This window comes from Felis catus, chromosome A1 (genome assembly GCF_018350175.1).
Source record: "Felis catus isolate Fca126 chromosome A1, F.catus_Fca126_mat1.0, whole genome shotgun sequence".
In the NCBI taxonomy this organism is placed as follows: Eukaryota; Metazoa; Chordata; class Mammalia; order Carnivora; family Felidae; genus Felis; species Felis catus.
The window spans coordinates 72318109-72339396 of record NC_058368.1 but is presented as its reverse complement, the minus strand read 5'-3'; the positions used below and the strand labels follow the sequence as shown (position 1 = coordinate 72339396).

Here is a 21288-nt window from a genome sequence, read left to right as displayed (position 1 = left end):
TTGTCTTCACCATGCTGGTGAAATATTTTAATCTCAGTATCGTGGTTTCCAAATAGTGTGGCTCAGAGCACAAGTTGAAGATAGCGTTTTACGGTGTCACGTGGTAACTTTGGACCATTTTTGCAGTGGGTTCACTCCTTGCTACGCATCTGTGCCATCATCAGCGTTATCTCTGTCTGTATGAACACGCCCATGACATTCGAACACTACCCCCCTCTTCAGTATGTGACTTTCACTCTGGATACTTTGTTGATGTTTCTCTACACCGCGGAGATGATAGCAAAAATGCACATCCGGGGTATTGTCAAGGTGAGTGTTTTCTAACCAAAATGCATGGAGAATCTGAAGTAGTTTAATAATATTTTCCTTTTCGTCTCTCAGTAAAATAAAAACATCTCTTTATCCATACTGAAGTTTTTAAAAATTGGGCATAACTCCAGGGGTTGGTGAAAATATGATGCCTAAGAATATTTAAAAAGTGAAATAAATTGTGTAAGATGCAAAGCCTTGGGTTATCCAGGAAGGAGCTAGATGGTCTGACTACTGGCTTCATGGCCAGAGTAGGGTTGATTCTGCCACATATAGGTGAACCTGTGGCCTGATGCAGTGACCAGCCCACGTGTGGTTCCTGTGGATTTACAGGATGCAGAATAAATGTTACATGATGAAGTCACAGTGTGATGGTATTCAGAATGTCTTTAGTCCGAGGTGTCCTGAAGATATAAAGCGGTGAAGAGAAAGGACATGAGATGGAAAGCAAGAGTATAATAAAAGGACGTTGTGGCATGCAATTGGCACCATTGGGAGACAAAAAATAAATAAAAAGGAAAAGAAAGAAAAAGCAAAGGAAGGAAAGTTCTGTCTGAAGATATCCCTTCTATACCACTGACCTTCACACAGAGGATAAAACTATGTAGATGACGTCTCTAAAGTATTTGAAATTGTGCTATGTAGGGAGACAGTGGTGTGATGAAATTGCAGAATGGACAAGTAAGGGTCTGTGAGTGACAGATTTGACTCAAACCTTAGCTCTTTCCTTTACTGGCTGTACCAGCATCTCCAGTTACATAATTTTGGTAGAAAAGGGCCTTATTTTGTACAAGGATTTTAAGAATCTAATGAGATGAAGTTACAGGTCACTGCTTCTCTTTGTACATAATTCATTGTGCGTTGTCCTAAAAGAGAGGGATCACAGTCAATGCATTACTCTTTTCATTTTTAACTTTTTGAAAATCTTTTTCTTATGGAAAATTTTAAGTTCACACAAAAGTGAAGATTAGAGTTGTAGTGAATCCCTAGAACTCAATATCAACAATTATCAATATTTGCCAGACTCTATTCATTTTAAAGCAAATCTGAGAAATCAGGTCATTTCAGATGTAACTCCATATGCATTGCTGATAAAATGTTTAAACCATTACCATTGTGCTATTATTGCATCTAGCAGAATTAACAATAATTTATTAATGTAGGCCAGTACCATTTCATATTCATATTTTTCCCAATTGTCTAAATTATTTCCTTTTATAATAAGATGGCTTCTTTGAATCAGGTCTCACACAGGCTCCACAAGGGATATTTGTTATATTTTTAAATCTCATTTAAGTCTCTTTAAGCCCATTAGTTCTCAACTCCACAAACCTTGCAAAAAGAAATTTTTTTTCATATCATGGATCCATTGGGAAAATGAGTCTTCTGTAGAAAGTTCTACATTCTAGATAAATGGTGAATTGCTTCCTAGTGGTTCCATTATTAGTTTCTCTATATTCCATATTCCCAGAACCATTTTGACTTTGTAGGCAACGATGTACATGGGCGCCTCTTTCCCCGAGTGGTCATCACAAAGTATTTTGTAAAACTTATGGATATTTGCCAATCTGATGGGTGAGATATGGAAACGCAGTGTAGTTTTAATTTGCATTTCCGTTTTGAGAGTGAGGTTGAGTCTGATTGTATGCAAAGGCCATTTTCAAGTTGTGATTATTTTTCATTCAAATTTTCGTACTCATTGTGTTAGGAATATTAGCCCTTTGTGATGTAAATTGTATTTACTTGTCCCCAGTTATCATTATCTTTGCTCATGGTTTTTCAAGCCACACACATTTCTTCCTATCCCAAATCACGTGCTGTCTTTCCATTCTACCAAGTCTGCCCTTGTGTCTTACAGGAGTGTTTTATACTTCTCCTTATATACGTTTTGCACATTTTTTGTTATATTTATGCTTCGGTGTGTTATTTCATCTTTTTCCTATCAGTATGGGGTCTTATCTTCTATTAGCTGTTGCAACTTGCTATTGTTCTTTTAAATGAAGGCTGTTATTTTATATGTTAATATTATTTCCTGCTACTTTACTAAATTTACTGAATTCTGCTTTTCCATTATTTCTTTTGGCATTTCCATATCATCAAATCCTATAAAAATAAAGACAGTTTTGTCTTTTTATTTCCAATGCATATGCTTCTAATTGCTTTCGCTTACTTAATTGAGTCAGCTCAATTTTAAAAAGTATTAGAGGTGGTGAACGTAGTTGCTTAACCCCTGGCTTCTTTAGAACATCTCTAATGTTTCCTCATTAAATAATTAGAAGGATTGGAGTTTGAAGTATGTATATCTTATCAGATTAGGTGAATAAACATCAATTACAGTTTTTGACTGTTGTATCATGAATAGCTTTTAAATTTTGTTGAATGATTATTTTTCTCTTTAGCTCTTGTAATAGGGTAGATTTCCTAGTATTGAGCCATCCTTACATTCCTGGAAAAACCTGAGTGGGGTCATGGCACAGTTTAATTCCGGTTTAATGTGCAATTTATTATACTTGCTATTATTTTCCTTCTTTTAATTTTGTCTGATCTTTGTCAGGATTTGATATTAGATTTTCCATGTGTGGGGGGAGGGGTGCACATGCACTCCTATTCTCTATCTTGAAATTGTTTTAACTTCATGAGTTTGGTACAAATCTCCTATGAAACCATCTGGTCCTAGTGGTTTTTTTTTTTTTTTGGTGGAGCTCCTTTCTATTTCTGTTTCATCTATGGAAATTGTTCTGTCTAGACTTGTGTGGTCTATCGGGGTCTGTTTGGTGAAGTTACTCTTTTAGGAAATTATCCACTATTTAGTTTAATTTGTTAACATAAGATTGTTTAAATAATTTTAATTTTCCCTCTTTGACTAGTACTTTCTCTGAATTTTGAATCTTTTGTTAGAGTTTCTTTAGGTTATATTGGCTAGTATTGTTTGTTTTGTTTTGTTTCATTTTGTTTTAGATTAGCCAATTGGTTTACTTAGAATTAGCTTAATCATTCTAACTCAATTTTTACTTTTGCCTTTATTTATTAATTAATTAATTTATTTTTTGCTTTTTTGGTTTACTTTTTTGGTCTATTCCTAGATTTTTGAAGATGTTTTACGTTGTCATTTCTTGAGATTTTTAAATATGGTACTTGATTGCCTCTGGTATAAATGTGACTATGAGACTGCTTTTTCCTTCTGTGTGATCTTTTCTTTTGAATACTGAGAGTCTTTCCTTTTTTAGTAAAGCCAGTAGCTCTATGAGAATACATCTTTTGTTGACTATTATGGATATAGGTATATCACATGATATTTATTTTATTCCATCCTGTCTTGTTGTTCTTCAGGATTTCTTTTGTATTCTAATTACTCCAGGATCACGTTTTGGTCATTTATTTCCATCATTTTCTTTCCATGTGTTTTGTTTCATTTGTTTCATTTTTATCTTTTTTTTTAATTCTGTTTCCTTTACTGTACTCCCCATCTTGTGCTCCTTCAAGTTTACTTCTCTTTCTAAAATTTTTTTCCATTTCTTTCTAATTCTAATTATTTCCTGAACACTTTCCTGTCTTTTTTTTCATAGTGTCCTATTATTTAGACACCATTTCTGTACTTCCTGTTTCCAGTTTTGTGGTGCTTTTGCAGCATTTATTTTTCTTAATTTCTTTTGATCATTTTGTTATATACTACTGGAGTTTTTATCTGTTTCATATGTTTATTTTTTGTGTTTCTTATATTTTATACATTATTTTACATATTTATATGTAAAACATACATCATTTTAAATATTTATAAGGACTATGATCATATATGTAGTATTATATAATCTAATATATGATTATAATATATTCATAAGGACTTGGTCATAATCCTTTTGTTCTATTATCTTTGTTGTTGTTACTCTTGTGAGATGGGTAGAGTAGCTTCCATACGTTATCAGGTTGAGGATTCCCTACCCCGTTGTTACCATGAAGTAGAAAATATATAGCTTCTCTGTGTGGTGACCATCCCAGGTCATATCTCTACCTCCTCTGAACTGCTGGTCCTCTTGTCTAATCCTTCCTATCTTTTGTCCCTCGTGTCCCTGCCCTACCCACTTTGGATTCTACTCCAGGAGATTTTATTTAGCTTGGGTCTCTGGTCTCCCTGTAAGGAGTTTTTATTAGGTACATTTGGGAGATTAGGATATTCTGTTACCTCTGATCTTTCTGCAACCCTTTGGTGGGCACTTTGTTTTTATTACTTACTTTTGTTTTGTTCTTTTATGTTATATTCACCTCCAATTTGTAGAGTGCTCTATTTACATTTCTAGGAATTTTGCTATGTATTCCCAGATTCACTTAGTGAGGCTTTCCCTGAGTATTTCACTAGTATTTGTTAGTAGTTTCAGTATGAAATTCTTGGATCAGCCATAACTTCCCTGCATGCTTTCCTTCTATAGCCTCCCCAAGCTGCGATCTTGAGTAGGTGTTGATACTGTCAATAGTTTTGGTCTTTATTTTGGAATGCATTGTCACATAGCTTTATTCAAGATTATGTCCATGAATATTTTTTTCTATGCTATCTTACTTGCTTTCATTTCTTAGGAAATTTGGGAGATTCAAAGAACTACCATTATGATCTTACCCCAATTGAAGTCAACTGCTTAACCTTTAAAGCAGTTTATTTAGCATATACTTTGTGTTAGACACAGCTGCTTACTCTATGACCAAAGAAGCAAATTCTGGCTGTCTTTTTTTTTTTTTTTAAAGGAAGTGGTGGGAGGTCTCTTGAGCATATTGAGTGAATTTGGCACTGGAATATCGAGCTTACACAGTACACTCCAGGGAGCTCTGCACTCAGGGCAGCAATGAGCTCAGCTCAGGTCACACATCGCAGCAATCTGGTCCACATGCCACCACTGCTGACTTTGTGAACGTTGCCCCAGGTTCTCTCTGTCTTTGTCCTCAGAAGTCAAGGTTCACAATTGTGAGAGTGAATATCTGATTGGCCAGGTTATATTAGGGTTTGGAGGAGAAGTCATGGGGGAAATGCAGTCTGATGCACCTGATAGTGGAGACAAAAAGGACAAGAGTGAAGCTGGAAGCTTGTCTAAAGATACATTGATTAATTCCCTGAACACTGCTCTCAAAGCGTTTGTTATTGCCTGACTTCCCGCCTTTGATTACATAGTCATAGTGGCCTTCAAAGAATTAAACTCCAAAGAGCTCACAAGTACTTTGGAGTTTGTAGTAGTTTCCTACTTCTTCTATAACTAATGACACAAATTTGATGGCTGAAAACAACAGAAATCTATTGTCTCACAGTTCTGTGAGGCCACAAGTCCAAAATCAGAATGTCAGCAGGGCCACGATCCTTCTGAAGGTTCTAGGGAATAACCCCACCTTGCTCTTCCTCACTTTGGGTGGCTCCGGCAGTTTTTGAGATTCCTCAGCTTGTAGCTAGCTGCATTACTCCAATCTCTGCTCCTGTCTTCATGTGGATTTCTTCCCTCCACGTGTCTCTGTGCGTCCTCGCCTCTTCTTTTAAGGACACTAGTCTTTGGATTTAGGGCTCACTCTAATTCCGTATGACCTCATCTTAACTAATTACATTTTTGAAAGACCTTCTTTCCAGATAAGGTCACATTCTGAGGTTCTGAGTGGGTATGGCTTTGGGGGACACACTGTTCAACTCACTGCAGAATTAGTTTCAGCTAGCCACTTGACCAGGCAGCTGCTTGCTATTGTTAGATATTGTAAGAAGCTTTGAAAAGAGTTTCCTGAAGTTTGTGGAAACTTCACAGAGTTTGTGGAAACTTCTGAGTTCTGTGGAAACTCACAGAAAATTGGGGTACACATATAAAAGAGAAATTTAGTTTCAAGTTCAAGAATTGAACTTGAAAGGAATCCTCAAAGCCACCGCAATCTACCACCACTGCATTTACCAAGAAACCAGTAAACTCAGAGAATCACCAAGAGCCTATTGTGAGTATAGTAAGCATGGCCCCCAGGAAAGGCAACATGGCTCTAATATGTGACCCACAGCCCACCGGGAAAAGTGCTGGTTCATGGGAGCAGTGGGCACCTGCCATTCCTCAACCAGTGGATTTCAGAATGATTTGAAGATTGTCTAGGTTTTTCACAAACTTGCTAGGCCAGTTATTTTAAACATTAGGTTTAGATATGTCAAGGTACTCAAAATTGGTAGCTAAGCCAGGAGGTCAACTTGGAGGAAAAGTGGTCTTATGAGGGTGGAGGAATTTTTTATGCCACTGTAACTTCATGCCCAGCACAGCCTAGCCCTGTTTTTAATTCTGTGATTCCCCAGAGGGCCTCGGATGACGCTGGCACTTGTGTATGTTGGCTATTCAGGCAATGACAATCTCTGAATATTCTGGATGGAGTACTTTGGGATTAAAATCACCATGTGTTGATTTCTTTGAGATTCCAATTTGAACGAACAAAAGCATGACATTTCCTAGAGTAAAAGTTTTGTTTCTTAAGTTATTTAATAAATTAAGCCTTGGATTTCACATCATGAAAATGACAGACATTTCACTGTCACAGTCTAATGACAAGAAGAACAGAGGTGGACTTAATATATTCATGCCAAGTGAACAGAGCGCTGAATGAACAGAGGTTTTAATAGTTCAAATATTAAAAGTCAAAGCAGTCGTTAAATAAAATATTTGCTTTATGACCAGTTTGTTTTCAAAATGCTGTTATTGAGTCATGTCCAGTGTTTTCTGACTTCCACCAATATTTGGATGATGAGCTATTGACTAAAACTAAAAATGTTTTTTTAATTTTCAGTCTGTAAGAATTAAAAATTGAAAATTAACATCAAACACAGATTTCTATTTTTCATTTAGGAATATTTGGATTAAACACAAATATAATGCAGATTTTAGTAATGCTGCATTGCTAACATTATCTTGAAGTAATCGTTATAGCTTCGTATCTCATTAAAACTGGTGTTCAGTATTTAAATGCTAGCTGACATTTTGGTTAAATGTAGTTAAATAGGAAGTTTGATGTTCCTGAACCAAGCTTTAAATTTATCATCTCACTGAATTTTCACCCTTGTACCCCCCACTGCAGAAAGCCATGACTTTATTATCATTTTTGTAACACGGATTTCTGCAAACATGCATGTTATGACAGATACAGACCAAAGAGTATATTGGACTTGAGATTACATTCTTGTATTTGAAACGTAACTTACCTTCCTTTGGACATATACTCAGAAGTGGGATTGCTGGATTATAAAGTATTTCTGTTTTTAATTTTTTTTAGGAATCTCCATATTTTTTTTTTTATAATGGCTGTACCAATTGACATTCCCTGCAACAGTACACAGGGTTCTTTTTTCTCCACGTCCTCCCCAACACTCGTTATCTCTTGTCTTTTTGGTAAATCTTAACATATATGCAATAATATTTTATTATGTTTTGATTTTAATTCTCCTGATTATTAGTGAGGTTGAGTGCCTTTTCATATACCTGTTGGCCATGTGTATGTCTTTTTTAGAGAAACGTCTATTCTTGTCCTTTGCCCTTTTAAAATCAGGTTATTTGTTTTCCTATTGAGTTATAAACATATGTCAACAACTAAGTTGTACACCTTAAGTATATACAATTTGAAATTTTTGGATTATATGCTAAAGCTGGGAACAAATCTCAGACTTTTCATAAGACTGAGTTTTAGCGGGGTCCTGGGTGGCTCAGTTGATTGAGCATCTGACTCTTGATTTTAGCTCAGGTTAGCATCCCATGTTCGTGGGTTCAAGCCCTGCATGGAGCTCTCTGCTGTCAACACAGAGCCCACTTCGGATCCTCTGTCTCCCTCTCTCTCTGCCCCTCCCTGCTCATGATCTGCCTCTCTCTCTCAAAATAAATAAATGAACTTTAAAAAAACACTTAATTTTAGCAAAATATCAGGTTACAGTAAATTTATGTTGTCAATTTAAATTTTATTGGCCTTGTATTTTTGTATTTATAAATTTGTTTTGGTTTTACAGTTGAGGGAGAAAGATGTAAGTATTTAAATTAGTCCATAATAAAATACATCAGCCCATATAGGGGCTGTATGATCATTTTCCAGAGGACCTCAAGTTTGAATTACTGTGCTCTCATTAATTAACCCTGCTATATTTTTTAAACTTTTATTAAACACCTGTCTGCTAAAAAAACTTGTGTTTTCATAAAATATTTCCATGCTCTCTCTACCTTAATTCATTGGCCAATAGCACTACAGTTACCTCTCGATTTTTTAGTGACTTTACCCAGAAAATTTGCAAACACGTGCTGTGTTTTTTCACTTATAGGGTTTAACGCTTGTGTTTTTTCCGCACGTATACAGGATCATTATGAATGTATATGTGCATCTCATATTCTATTTTAAGCATCAGGATATACTTTTGTTAATAAGATTTTACATTTTTTGTAACAGAGCTGTACAAATATTTTGGTTGGAAATTGTACCATATGCACTGATTTCACCACGATATTTCTGAGGAGCAGTCAGATTTAGTTATTAAGTGATTAACACCAATATGTCATGTGTCTTCTGTTGGAAGAGTATGAGTGAGTCGGTGTACACATATGTCAGGGATCTGGGGAATTCTGGTCTTTTATTTTTGGAAGAGTGTTTTCCATGGGTAGAACTATATTCGTCCATATAAAATATTTATAGAAGCAAACCAGTGTGCTGTGCTCATCATCATATACAATGCTCTAAAATTATACCTAGCCTGCTTTGGCCATGTTATGGTACACCTAAAATTCCCACCTAATGCTTAAGAGAATGTGATCCACTAATCACCTAGTTTATAGAATCATCTGCAGCAAGCCAAATCCAGAAACTTTAGTTTTTGAAACAAAAGTACTGACACTGTGGCTTCCTAGTATTGGCCACTAGTTTTATTGACCTAGTGTTTTGCCTCATATGTTAAACTATGCATAAATATATATTCAAGATCCTAAAATTTTAAGGTGCTTAAGATAGAAGTATAATATAAATATAAGAGAGAGTTATATTGTTAATCCCAAGTACTGTTTCCAAGTTTCCATTTAATCAGTTGGCAGACGTTGATTGGACCACTTGTAATGATATCACCACTGCCCTAGGAGAAGAGACAAAGAGCAGAACTCCACTTTGTGGATCTGACTTGTAAACCACTTATGAGCACCTCTGAGTTTCTGCATCTAACCTATTCCTGCAAATATATTTCAGCATATTTGCAGAAAACAGGTGCCTGTGTTCCGTCAGTTTAAATGGAAAATTAATAATGTATTACAGAAACCCCAACCAACTTCTCCAAATATCACTAAATTGTTCTCTAACACCGTATAATTCCCCCGCACATTTCTGTATAATGAACAACATCTAAAACACCTATCGCTCAGTTATTTGTACTTAAGGAATTCAGGAGTGGATGTTTTGTATGCACCAAACAAGAGTGGGGTCATGTGCTCTTATGTAAATAAGCAAAGAAATAATATGCAAAAGTACTATCTATCACATTTGATTGAATCTGTGAGGTCATCCGTTGTAAGGTGAGGCATCACGTTATAGTCCCTAGGAAAGAAAAAGTGCTTCTAATTACACTTTGATTGTAAGATGTAAGATTGTAATGAATGCAATCAATTGATGCAATTGATTACAAGATACATCCTAAATTTAGAAATGTTAAACTATGTTGGGGTGGAGTGGGGGGATAAGATGTCTTAAAATTGATGAAGCAAGATCAAATGACCTGAGTTCGTAGACTTTAGTCCCAGGTCCTGTGAAAAGCTAACCCTCTGAGGGAAGATGGGCAGAGGAAGATTGTGGTGCACTTGACCCTTATTTGTGAAGTAGATGATCAATACCAGGACAAGATTTAGCCCAAAAGAGCAACAGAGCTGTACCTACATTGTACCCAGACCTTCTTGAAGGATTTATGGGCAGCTTCAATGTTTCCACTGGCACACATGCCGATTCATTATAGAGATTTTCTAGTAACATAGTGATCTGGGGACAAATATTTTTGCAAATATAAATAGTGAGAATTCAGATTGAGAGACACACCTTTGTAGTTTTGCAAAAATGCTGTAATGGTATTTTGTAAAAGATGTGGGGAGAGAGGGCACAAGAAATAGTGAAAAAGTTTTCTTGGGGATATTGGAGAAGTCTTGAAGAAAGAGGAACGTGAAGCCAGTGTCCTGAGTAAATGTGGTCTGTCGCAGGGGTGTTGGGGGATGGAAGTAAAGGGTCAGTAAAGGTACACGGGGGACTCAACTCTGAGAGTGACCTGATCTGCTTTGGATTTGAGTGGTTCACTCCAGAGGTGACATGCTCCGTGCACTGCAGGAGAAACTGAGGCAGGAAATCCTTCTGGCAAGAAATGTCTTCAAAAATTTTTGTTTGAGGTATGTATTATTTTAAGGATTTCACGGCTTTTATAATGTTCCTCATGCTTGAAGGTCTGCCAATTCATTGCCACTCCCCAATAATTTGTTTCTAATTGCCTCACCACTAATCCCTATTCTGAGAAGCAGTCTAGCTCACCAAATCCCTGGAGGCAGAAATAAACCATTTGGGTGATAGATGTTTGTGTTGCAGAACATTCCATGTATTGCAGACTGCGAATTCTTCAGACAATCCTCGTTTGTCTATTTTTCATGTGGCAATAAACATAGGTAAAAGTAACATGCATGCTCTGAGCACTGTTGAAGTGATAAATAATAAGGCTAAGACACAGTGACAGATGGGCCCTGGGAACTGGGAACAATAAATCATGTGCTCAGGAAGCTAGACCAGTGCCTATCATTTTTGCAAAGGCAAACTGTATCCTTAGAAATGTCTTCAGATAAATGTGTTTGGTTTCTCTGCTTATTAAATACTTGCATGGCAATTTAGGTTCCTCTCTTATACTGTATAATTGATTGGCAGCCTCTGAGTATTTACCTTTGTAAAAATTGACAGACAACTCTTGAATAACTCCTCAGCCACCAGCATGCAGATTTCTGCCTCAGCATTGTCTGCTCTCCATTTTTGTGGATGGAACAGGCAAATTAAAACCTTTCTGCCATATTTGAGGTGTTAACATTTCTTGAGTACCTGTATGTTAAGCTCTGGTTATATATTCTGGAGGTAGGGAAAAGGGACAGCTTATAACTTGCGAATATTATAACTTGGGTGTTAATACAGGAGGATTTTTTGGGGGGCGCCTGGGTGGCTCAGTCGGTTAAGCAACTGACTTCGGTTCAGGTCATGATCTCGCGGTTCATGGGTTTGGGCCCCTCATCGGGCTCTGTGCTGATAGCTCAGAGCCTGGAGCCTGCCTCGGGTTCTGTGTCTCCCTCTATCTCTGCCCCTCCCCCCTTGTGCTCTGTCTCTCTCTCTCTCTCTCTCTCTCTCTCTCAAAAATAAATAAAATGTAAAAAAAATTTTAAAAAAATACAGGAGGATTTTAAAAGGATATAGACATAACCAATTATGATTAAAAGTCTTTGACAATACAAATGAAAAAAGAGACAATTTGGTAAATGTGTCAGACACAAAATGTATTATGAGATTACATTTCAAAGCATCAGGTTCAAAGTCTATGTATTAAAAGTTGTTTTAAGGGCACCTGGGTGGCTCAGTCAGTTAAGCATCTACCTTGAGCTCAGGTCATGATCTCACGTTTTGTGAGTTCAAGCCCCAAGTTGGGCTGTCTTATCTCAGCAAAGAGCCTGCTTTGGATGCTGTGTCCCCCCCCCCCTTCTCTACCCCTTCCCAGCTCACATTACCTCTTTTTCTCTCAAAAATAAATATTTTTAAAAAGTTCTTTTAAGCTTATGAAGCCTTAGTGATTATCAATAGTGATTAACATGATATCAATTTCTGTTCAGTCATATTTGCAACTACATTATAGTGCACAAAGTATATGCACATTGACCCGATTCCCATTTGCATGGCCTGTAGCCTCTCTTCAGTCAAAATGTATGCATCCAGGAAATACCCAAAAGCTATCTTATAATTTCATCTGTGGTCTTTCATGATCATATAGGAAAAAAGTCGTAACTTTTAGATATTAACTTGAAAGATAATAATACATCTTTCTCTCTTTGCCAGAAGTCAAAGAATCATTCCTGTTAAGGAACAATACTAATTTCAGTGAATGGATGCTTAAATGGATGCATTCATGAGGCATATGAATGGACTTCTTACTGTATGCATTGTAATGTGCAGAAACTCTGTAAGACATCATATATACACTTATCTAATTCATTTGGTATCTTCTGGCTGTCACACTCTGTGCAAGGTGCCCCAAATTGTCCAGTCACAAGGTGTTACTAATCTTCAGAAAAGACTCATTTGCAATGAGGAGAAACTATTTTTTAATGCAACACCAGGGAATATGTTTAGAAAAGATTTAAGTGGAAAACTCAAACTTCAAAACTGATAAACAGGAACTGATTAACAGGAGGGAGTAAATTGTAATTCATTAAACAACCAGGTGGGAATTACAAAGGACGATTCTGGAAGTTAGACAATATGAACGTTTTTTACACGTATAGGCTGAAACGCTGCTTGCTGCATTATGTGTGAGCTAAAGCATTGATCAGGGTGGGCTGTGGTCAGATCAGAATCTGAAGGAAAAAGTTGGCACAGACTTGGGAGGATTTTTCAGGAAGATAGGACAGCATGAATAATGAACACGAAAAGAGCAAAACTTACGAGGTGGGGGGTGAGGTCTGAGTGTTGCTCGTCTTTGTATCCCAGCTCACTGTACTGCCTGTTAAAGGTTTTTATATATATTAAATGCCTCTTGGTAACCTAAGCCAAAAAATAATACATAAAACTTATGCCTAGTGGACTATTTCACCACTATACCAATATACCACATCTTCTGTATCCATTCATCAGTCAGTGGACATTTGGGCTCTTTCCATAATTTGGCTATTGTAGATATTGCTATAAACATCAGGGTGCATGTATCCCTGCAAATTGATATTTTTGTCTTCTTTGGGTAAATACCTAGTAGTATAATTGCTAGATCGAAGGATGTGGAGAAAGTGGAGCCCTCTAACACTGTTAGTAGGAATGCAAACTGGTGAAGCCACTGTGGAAAATAGTATGGAGTTTCCTTAGAAAGTTAAAACTAGCCTAAGTTAAAAGTTAAGAACTAGCTTAAAATAGTTCTCTGTTGCATCCCATAAAATTTCAGTTTTCATTTTTGGAATTTTTCGTGTTTTTTTTTAAACAATCACAACTATGCCTCATTCTTAAAATAAAGATCAAGTGATATTTTTGTCTCTTTCTGCCAACATTCCAGTAAAAAGTACATTTGTTTAATAAAAGTCAATTTGAAAATGTACACTTTTATTTTTCTTCCTAGGATATATCAACATATATTGTATATTTAACCTTTTTTTCTAAAAATTTTTTACTATTTCTTTTTGAGAGAGAGCATGAACAGGGGAGAGGCAGAGAGAGAGGGACACAGAATCTGAAGCAGGCTCCAGACTGAGCTGTCAGCACAGAGCCTGACGTGGGGCTCGGACTCACGAACTATGAGATCATGACCTGAGCTGAAGTCAGACACTTAACCGACTGAGCCACCCAGGGACCCCTGTATATTCAACATTTTTTAAAACTGAGAATGTAAATCACATAAGGGTAGGAGTTTTGTTTTTTTTTTTTTTCACTCCTTTCATTACAGCCTTAAACACTGTCTAGATCATGAAGATATTCTATACATTGAGTGAATGAATGAACAATAAATTTGCTTAGTATATTAAGAAACTCAAGGGAATCTTCAAAGTGCAACTTTAAGTAATTTGTATTTTGTCATCCTTTTGGATATCAACTGAAATTAGGCTCAGAGAAAATTCAATTTTATATTGGCTATATTGTCTACATTTAGATTATAATTAATTCATATTTTCAGCTAACTATGCAATATACCAGGCAAACATGACTCTTATAATGAAAGATGTTTTGTAAGGTTTTGAGGGCAACTATCATATCCTTAAATTATTTCTTCTGTATGTGATGTGTGTGTGTGTGTGAGCGTGTGTGCACGCACATACTCAGAACCAGTGGCTCTCTGAGGTGCTGTTTTTCTCTTCTTCAGGTTTAAATCATCATATAACGATCATAACACTTAACAGGTCATTGTCCTCCTCATGACCCAGACCCCAAGACTCAGGGTTTACTTTCATACCTCTTTTGTGAATCTTTTCAAGTACATGAGTTACCAAATTTGGTGGATTCTCTCACCACTGATAAAATTATTTAGGCGTTTGGGAACTAGCATTGTTTTCTTTAAACTCTCCATAGAATTAATTTTCCTGTCTTCCCCACTATGTTTATAAGTTTATTGTAAGTTATTCTATCTTACACATTAGCTGGGTGTGTACATATACACTTTTCTATGCAAGATTGTTTAGTGTGTATGTGTGTTTGTGTTTTAGTAGGCATTATGCCTCCTCTTTTTTAAAAAATTTTTAATGTTTATTTATTTTTGTGAGAGAGAGGGAGAGAGAGAGACAGAGACAGAGTGCAAGCAAGGATGGGGTAGAAAGAGAGGGAGACATTTCAAAGAGAATCTGAAGCAGGCTCCAGGCTCTGAGCTGTCAGCACAGAGCCTGACACAGGGCTCGAACTCATGAACTTCAAGATCATGACCTGAGTCAAAGTCAGATGCTTAATCAATTGAGCCACCCAGGCACCCTAGTGTTATACATCCTCTATGTAAAGTAGATGATTCCTCCGTGTTACTAAGCTGAATTTATACTTCACCTCTGAGTCAGATAACTTTTACTAAGTGGCTTATCATACTGTTAGTTTGGCGAATAATAAAAATTATTCCTGGAAACTTCTCAAGGAATCTTTTTTGATAACCTATTTATTACTAAGGGTGGATGGTTCTGGAAATTATGTACAAATATCCTACAACACATTTCATCATTTAAAAAAAATCTTGGCATTCTGTTCCTATTTTTATTTTCTAAGCAGGTTCAGTCAGAGTTGGTAATAATAGATGTCACTGAATTCAGAATTGAGTCTCATATATTGTGATGAAGCTAGTGACTTAATGGGGCAGTTCTAAGAAAGAAAAGGCCTTTCTATTTAAGGTTCCAGTTCTCAACTAATGGAGTTCTCTGGTTTGTTATTTGAAAGGGAAATTTTTTTTAATTCCCATTTTTTAAAAAATATGCATTCTAGTGTCAGAGTAGATTGATTATTGAAAGATGAAAGTAGTGTGTCTTTTTTATCATATATGATTCCAATTACAGTTGAAATCAATATATATTTGATATATTTACTACTGAAGGCAAGTGTATTCTTCACTTTTAATGTAGCTCACGGTGAATTCGTGGTTAATTTCCTACTGATGGTTGTTGGTCCACAGTCTGAAAGGCCTTCATGCTGATCCCTGTGGCTCTTAGTTCTTGTAGGAAGAGAGCTGGTTGGGGGCTTAAGCTGCCTACTGAGTAGGATGGCCTCTGGTTTCTTAAATGGTAGAATCTGTGTGGCTAAGAGAAAAAATGATGATGATTTCCATTTGTGTGAACTTGAAATTTTCCATGTCTCACTCTGCAGTAACTTGTGTTTTATAACTTATTTTCTTTATATAAAAATGCTTCATTTAAAATGCTAAAGGTATTCCTTTGGAAAGTGTGTTCAGCTATGAAACAAAAATTATGGATAGCTTATACCGAATTAACATTTGGCCCTTCTTTCCACAGATTTTTTTTGAAGTTATTAATTTTGTGTGATAACTCCACATGCAATTTATTTTTAGGGGGATAGTTCCTATGTGAAAGATCGCTGGTGTGTTTTTGATGGATTTATGGTCTTCTGCCTTTGGGTTTCATTGGTATTGCAGGTAATTAAAACTTTTAAATTACAAGGGGGTATTTTCCAAAATGTGCATTGTTTTGCATTGAAATTCTCAACAAAAATAGTAACAAATATATGTCAAATGTCATAGTGTAACTTACTACAACATTATGTTATTTTAAATGTTTATGAGAAAAAAACATAACATTTTAATCATTGTCTGTCACATCTGTGAATGACTTTAATCAGTAATGAACATCAATACGACAGCAAATTACTTCTTACTAAAAAGGTGTAAAAATATATTTATTGAAATAAAGGGCATTGAATTTAAAAATTCAAAATCCGTCTTTTATGTGACTGAATCCTCACTAAAAACGGCTGAAAAGTGTAGATACATTGAGATGAACATAAAATACTATATTCCAAATAGAAAATGCCTTACTATGAGAAATGGGGAACATATATTAAAAAAGCCTAAAGGTGGGACTTTGTCAGATAATAGAATTCATTTCCATGCATTCATTCAGACTTGATTTTGCATTTAATTCAACGTAAGTTACCATATTCTTCATTAAAAAATTTAGAATGACACAAATTCACATCCATCCCGCAAAGTCATCATAACGCTTACTGAAGATCTCTCCTTATTTTTGTAAAGCTCGCCTCTCCAACAGTCTGATTTCATCCTGCATATTAATGTGTTCTTTTCCATTTAATAGCTATTCTGTGATTGACAGACGTTCTCTAATTATCATTTTGCCTCTGTTTAGTAAATGGTACAATTCCTTTTTACTTTTTATAGTAATTTTAACCCTTCTCCACTACTTCATGTTCTAGATATTTTAAAAGTTCCACCAAAGAACGTTTATTATTATTATTAGTGAAGACGACTTAGCGTACTTGCTCTGTATCCTAAGCTGGCATTTGTTTTTGTAATAAAAACTGTGCTTTGATGAATTACATGGGAAATTACTAAGAGCAGTGGCATTTACATTAGTTTATGTATTCATTTTCTCTAGAGGTAGCTGTAGCTTCCAGGTGGACTCAAAAGAAAATCCATTTCAGTGGAAGAAAATGCAGGGCCAAGCCCAGAGTGCTGGGTGAACCTCCTGATACCATCTGTGTTTTCTGTGACTGCAGACAATGCTAAGGGAAGCCCTGAGCTTGTTTATTGACCTCTTAATTTACAGGTATTTGAAATTGCTGATATAGTTGACCAGATGTCACCTTGGGGCATGTTGCGGATCCCACGGCCGCTAATTATGATTCGGGCATTCCGGATTTATTTCCGATTTGAACTACCAAGGACCAGAATTACAAACATTTTAAAGTAAGCACTGTTTTTATAGATGTTAAGGAGGAAAGTCTATGACATTTTTGTAAGTTTTACCTACTTTTCCCCCCCCTCCTAGGCGATCAGGAGAACAAATATGGAGCGTTTCGATTTTCCTACTTTTCTTTCTACTTCTTTATGGAATTTTAGGAGTTCAGATGTTTGGAACATTTACCTATCACTGTGTAGTAAATGACACGAAACCAGGGTAAGTGTATCTACTAACTGCATTTTAATCTAGGTGATTAACAAGAAAGTTTCTGCAATTCTTATGAGAAAAATCTGTGTCTAAACTGAACAAAACAGTATTTATGGGCTCTGTTCTATATTCTCTGCTTCCTCAAAATTTTTTTGTCTGATTTTTTAACATAAGTGTTCAAGACAAGCCAGACTGAAAAATGTAAGCCTGTGGGCAGGAAGACTAAGCAGATTCCAAGTGTGCATTTGGAGGTTTTCCTCGGAGTGACAGAAAGGGGAGCATGCTGCCATAATACCATCTGAGTATTTTCATCTCTTATTTAAATAAGATGGAAATGAGAAGTGGTGTAACTACTTGGAAAAACAGTTGGGCAGTTTCTTAGAAAGTTAAACAGACACCTACCATGTATTCCGTTTATTCCATTCTAGGTATCTTACCAGGGGCAATGAAAACATATATCCATAAAAAAAGACTTCTACCTAGTGACTGTATTTATAATAGCCCAAACTTCTAAGAACCCAAATTTATACCAACAGGTTGATGAATAAACAAATTTTTGTTATATCCATATGATGAATACTATTTAGCAATAAAAAAAAAGTATGAGGAATTGATATATACAACATCTTGGATGAATCTCAAAATAATTATGCTGAGCGAATGAAGCCAGATGAAAAAAATTACATATTCTGTGATTCCATGAATTCAAAATTCTAAAAAATGCAAGCTTGTCTGTAATGACAAAAAGGAAATCGGTGACAGCCTGGGAGTAAGGATGGGGATAAAAGTAGGGGTTACCAAGGGGCATTAGGAAACCTTTGAGGTTGATTGACATGTTCATTATCTTGATCGTGGTTCTGTGCACTTAAAATTTATCAAAGCTGTACATGTTTTAAAAATATTTATTGAGAGAGAGAAAGACTGAGGCAAGGGCAGAGAGAGGGAGAGAGAGAATCTTAAGCAGGCTCCGTGCCCATCATGGAGCCCATGTGGGGCTCGATCTTACAACCATGAGATCATGACCTGAGTCGAAATTAAGAATTGGATGCCCAACCAACCGAGCCTCCCCGTCTGTATATTTTAATATGTGCAGTTTATTCTATGTCAGGTATATTTTACTAAAATGGTATAGAAATGTTTTAGTGTAAAGCAGAAATCTAAATTTCTTCATACAGTTAGACAGTTGATTCAGCACTCTTTATTTTGTGCTGTTACCCACTGAATTTAACGTCTTTTCTCATTTACTAATTCCCTGTTTATACTGGGTTTGTACCTATGGACTCTGTTGTGCTTGATTGACTACCCCTGTTTAACTACCCCTTCACCCATATTACACTCTAGAATTTGTTTAAATTCTAACATGGTTACATACATGGGGTCTATTTCCAGCTTCCAGCCTTACACAAACTCAGAACCCTATTATCTGCATCTTGTGGGCATTAAAATCCAAGCTCTTGGCTCCTGGACACTTAACGCCCCATTCATACCATTTTTCAATGCATGTATTTCCCTCTCTCTAGTTTTTAGTTCCCTCTTACCTTTTGACCTTTTGGAATGTATTTTTCTTTCTTGAAAGCCCAGATAGGCATCTTTAAATGTTACCATTTATCCAACAGGTCTACTTGTTTGTAATGGAAAGAGTTGAATTTAATACAGCTCAGTTTGCCAGAACTACCCTCTGGCACTCATAGCTATTTTTCCCCCAATTTTTCTCATTACCTTGTGAAGTCCTTGAGGACACAAAGGGAGAAGGGTGGAGAACATTCATCTTATGTCTGGTACTTAGTAGTCTAGCGCAGAGTAAGTACTTAGTAACTGTCTATTGAAGGCATGGTGCACAATACATTATATTTACACAGATAATAATAACATTGTGACAAGTTGATATAGAGGAGGAAATTTAAAACAGAGGAATAAAAGCAAGTTTCTAAATAGGACAAAGGAGAAATAGTTAAAAAGTAGAAAAGCACTGTTGAAAATGGAGACAGTCAGTGAACTAGCACAAATATGGTGAGGAAGTTGAAGGAAGAGGTGAGTAAGGGGGCTGTCTGTGTGGGTGAGGGAAGAGACAAATGTGTGGAAGAAAACCTGTAAGTAGTTTTTTTTAAGTGTATGTAGGCTGTAAAATATGTCTAGATTGTTCCATGAATGAATATGGAGGTGGGAAAAAGATATTGTGTGGGTGGGAAACAATAGAATAGAGTTGAACAGAGAAAGCTTCCGGATAAGAAAGCCTCTGTGTTCTAATAGCAGTGAGCACAGGAAGCTGATTTAAAGTTTCCATTTTATTAAAAATCAAGTCAGAATGCGAGACTTCTAAAGCATGTTAGAATTGTAAAACTACTTGGAAGATCAGACATCCTGCTGGCAAACCTAATTTTGACACATAAAGTACAATACAAATGGTGAAGAGGGATAGGAGCACCTCTGACCTCAGGGCCCTTGCATCACTGCAGAAAGTGCTCTTCACCATCTCCTTACCATATGCAGTACTAGGACATGAATGGCAAAGAAACAAAACAAAACAAAACAAAAAACAAAACAGCAAACAAAAAAAGCCATTAAAGGACCTCTTGTATTCTTAATATTAGCTCCAGCTCATTACTTAATCCTAAAAATGGAATTCTCTATGAAGAATTTCATACATTTTGGCAGAATTTTTGGTTACTCTAGACACAGCAGTTATGGAAGAATGTCTGCATTTTCTCTCTTCCAAGTATTTATAAAATCTGCCCATTAGCGTTATGTCCATACACATATATCTTGCCTTCCTTTTATGTGACAGTTTACTCTCTGAGAAGAAAATATGTAACTGCCCGCAGGATAGTAATGTTGCTACAATAACAGCTTTCTTTCGTAAGTTTGATGATTCATTTGAAGGACCGATCATTTATGCCATTTTTTGTTTTAATTTTCAGTTCAGTTTTAACTGAGTTTTAGTCTCACTCATAAGCAGAAAAATTATTGATGCCATTTTACCATTAGTTCCAGCCAGACATTAATTTATTTTTGGAGACTCAAAAAACTGTCCAAAGTCAAAATAAAACACATAAAAAATCCCAATTAAAAAAATTCCAACCTTTTTGTTTCCTTTTCTTCTGAACTAGGAATTTCTCATCAACATCTCTGAGCCAGATATTAAGCTATATCCTGATGGTTGTGTTTCTAGCGATCAGTGTTGCCAGTCACTGGCATGACCTCATTTCTCTTCTTTATTGTCCTTTAACAATCCTTCCGATTTCTGCTTAATTGTTTTGCATGCACAACAGCCTAATAATGGGAGAGTCTTCAGGCAGAGCTGTGTCTGTTCAGAAACCTGTATATCCTGCGTTTCCAGGCTGACCTCTGGAATTGATTATGTGTAGCCTGTGAGGCAAACAGGATAAATAAGGAAGCAACTCAATACACCCAGTTTTGCTTTTAGATGAAGCTGATTTCTTTTAAAGCAGAGAGAAGGGAATCTTAGCTTGGTCCTCAGTAGCATTACTAGTAAAGCTTTATTCTCCTCTGATAGTGAAGGGCGACCCAAGGCAGTTATGGCACAGGTAATGGGATTTGACTCAGCAAAGCAGTTCCTATCCTACAGAAATTTGAGAAAAGCGATGGCCTGTGGCAGAAACAGGTGTTACAAAATGCCAAATGTGTTGGCAGAAATCTCCCT

The 21288-nt window shown here is 36.3% G+C and overlaps 1 protein-coding gene across 8 annotated transcripts in view; it reads left to right on the top strand.

Moving 5' to 3' along the window:
- NALCN (sodium leak channel, non-selective) overlaps positions 1-21288 on the top strand; it is a 325095-nt gene that overhangs the window by 19524 nt on the left and 284283 nt on the right. For 4 of the 8 annotated variants that reach the window (XM_045055583.1, XM_045055579.1, XM_045055595.1 and 1 more), the window contains exons 3-6: positions 127-309; positions 16055-16138; positions 17286-17425; positions 17508-17636. In XM_045055583.1, coding sequence (XP_044911518.1) covers positions 127-309; positions 16055-16138; positions 17286-17425; positions 17508-17636 — 536 coding nt within the window. Of the gene's footprint in view, positions 1-126; positions 310-16054; positions 16139-17285; positions 17426-17507; positions 17637-21288 lie in introns of those variants that run through there. The other 4 variants (XM_045055593.1, XM_045055591.1, XM_045055586.1 and 1 more) reach the window with 3 other exon arrangements.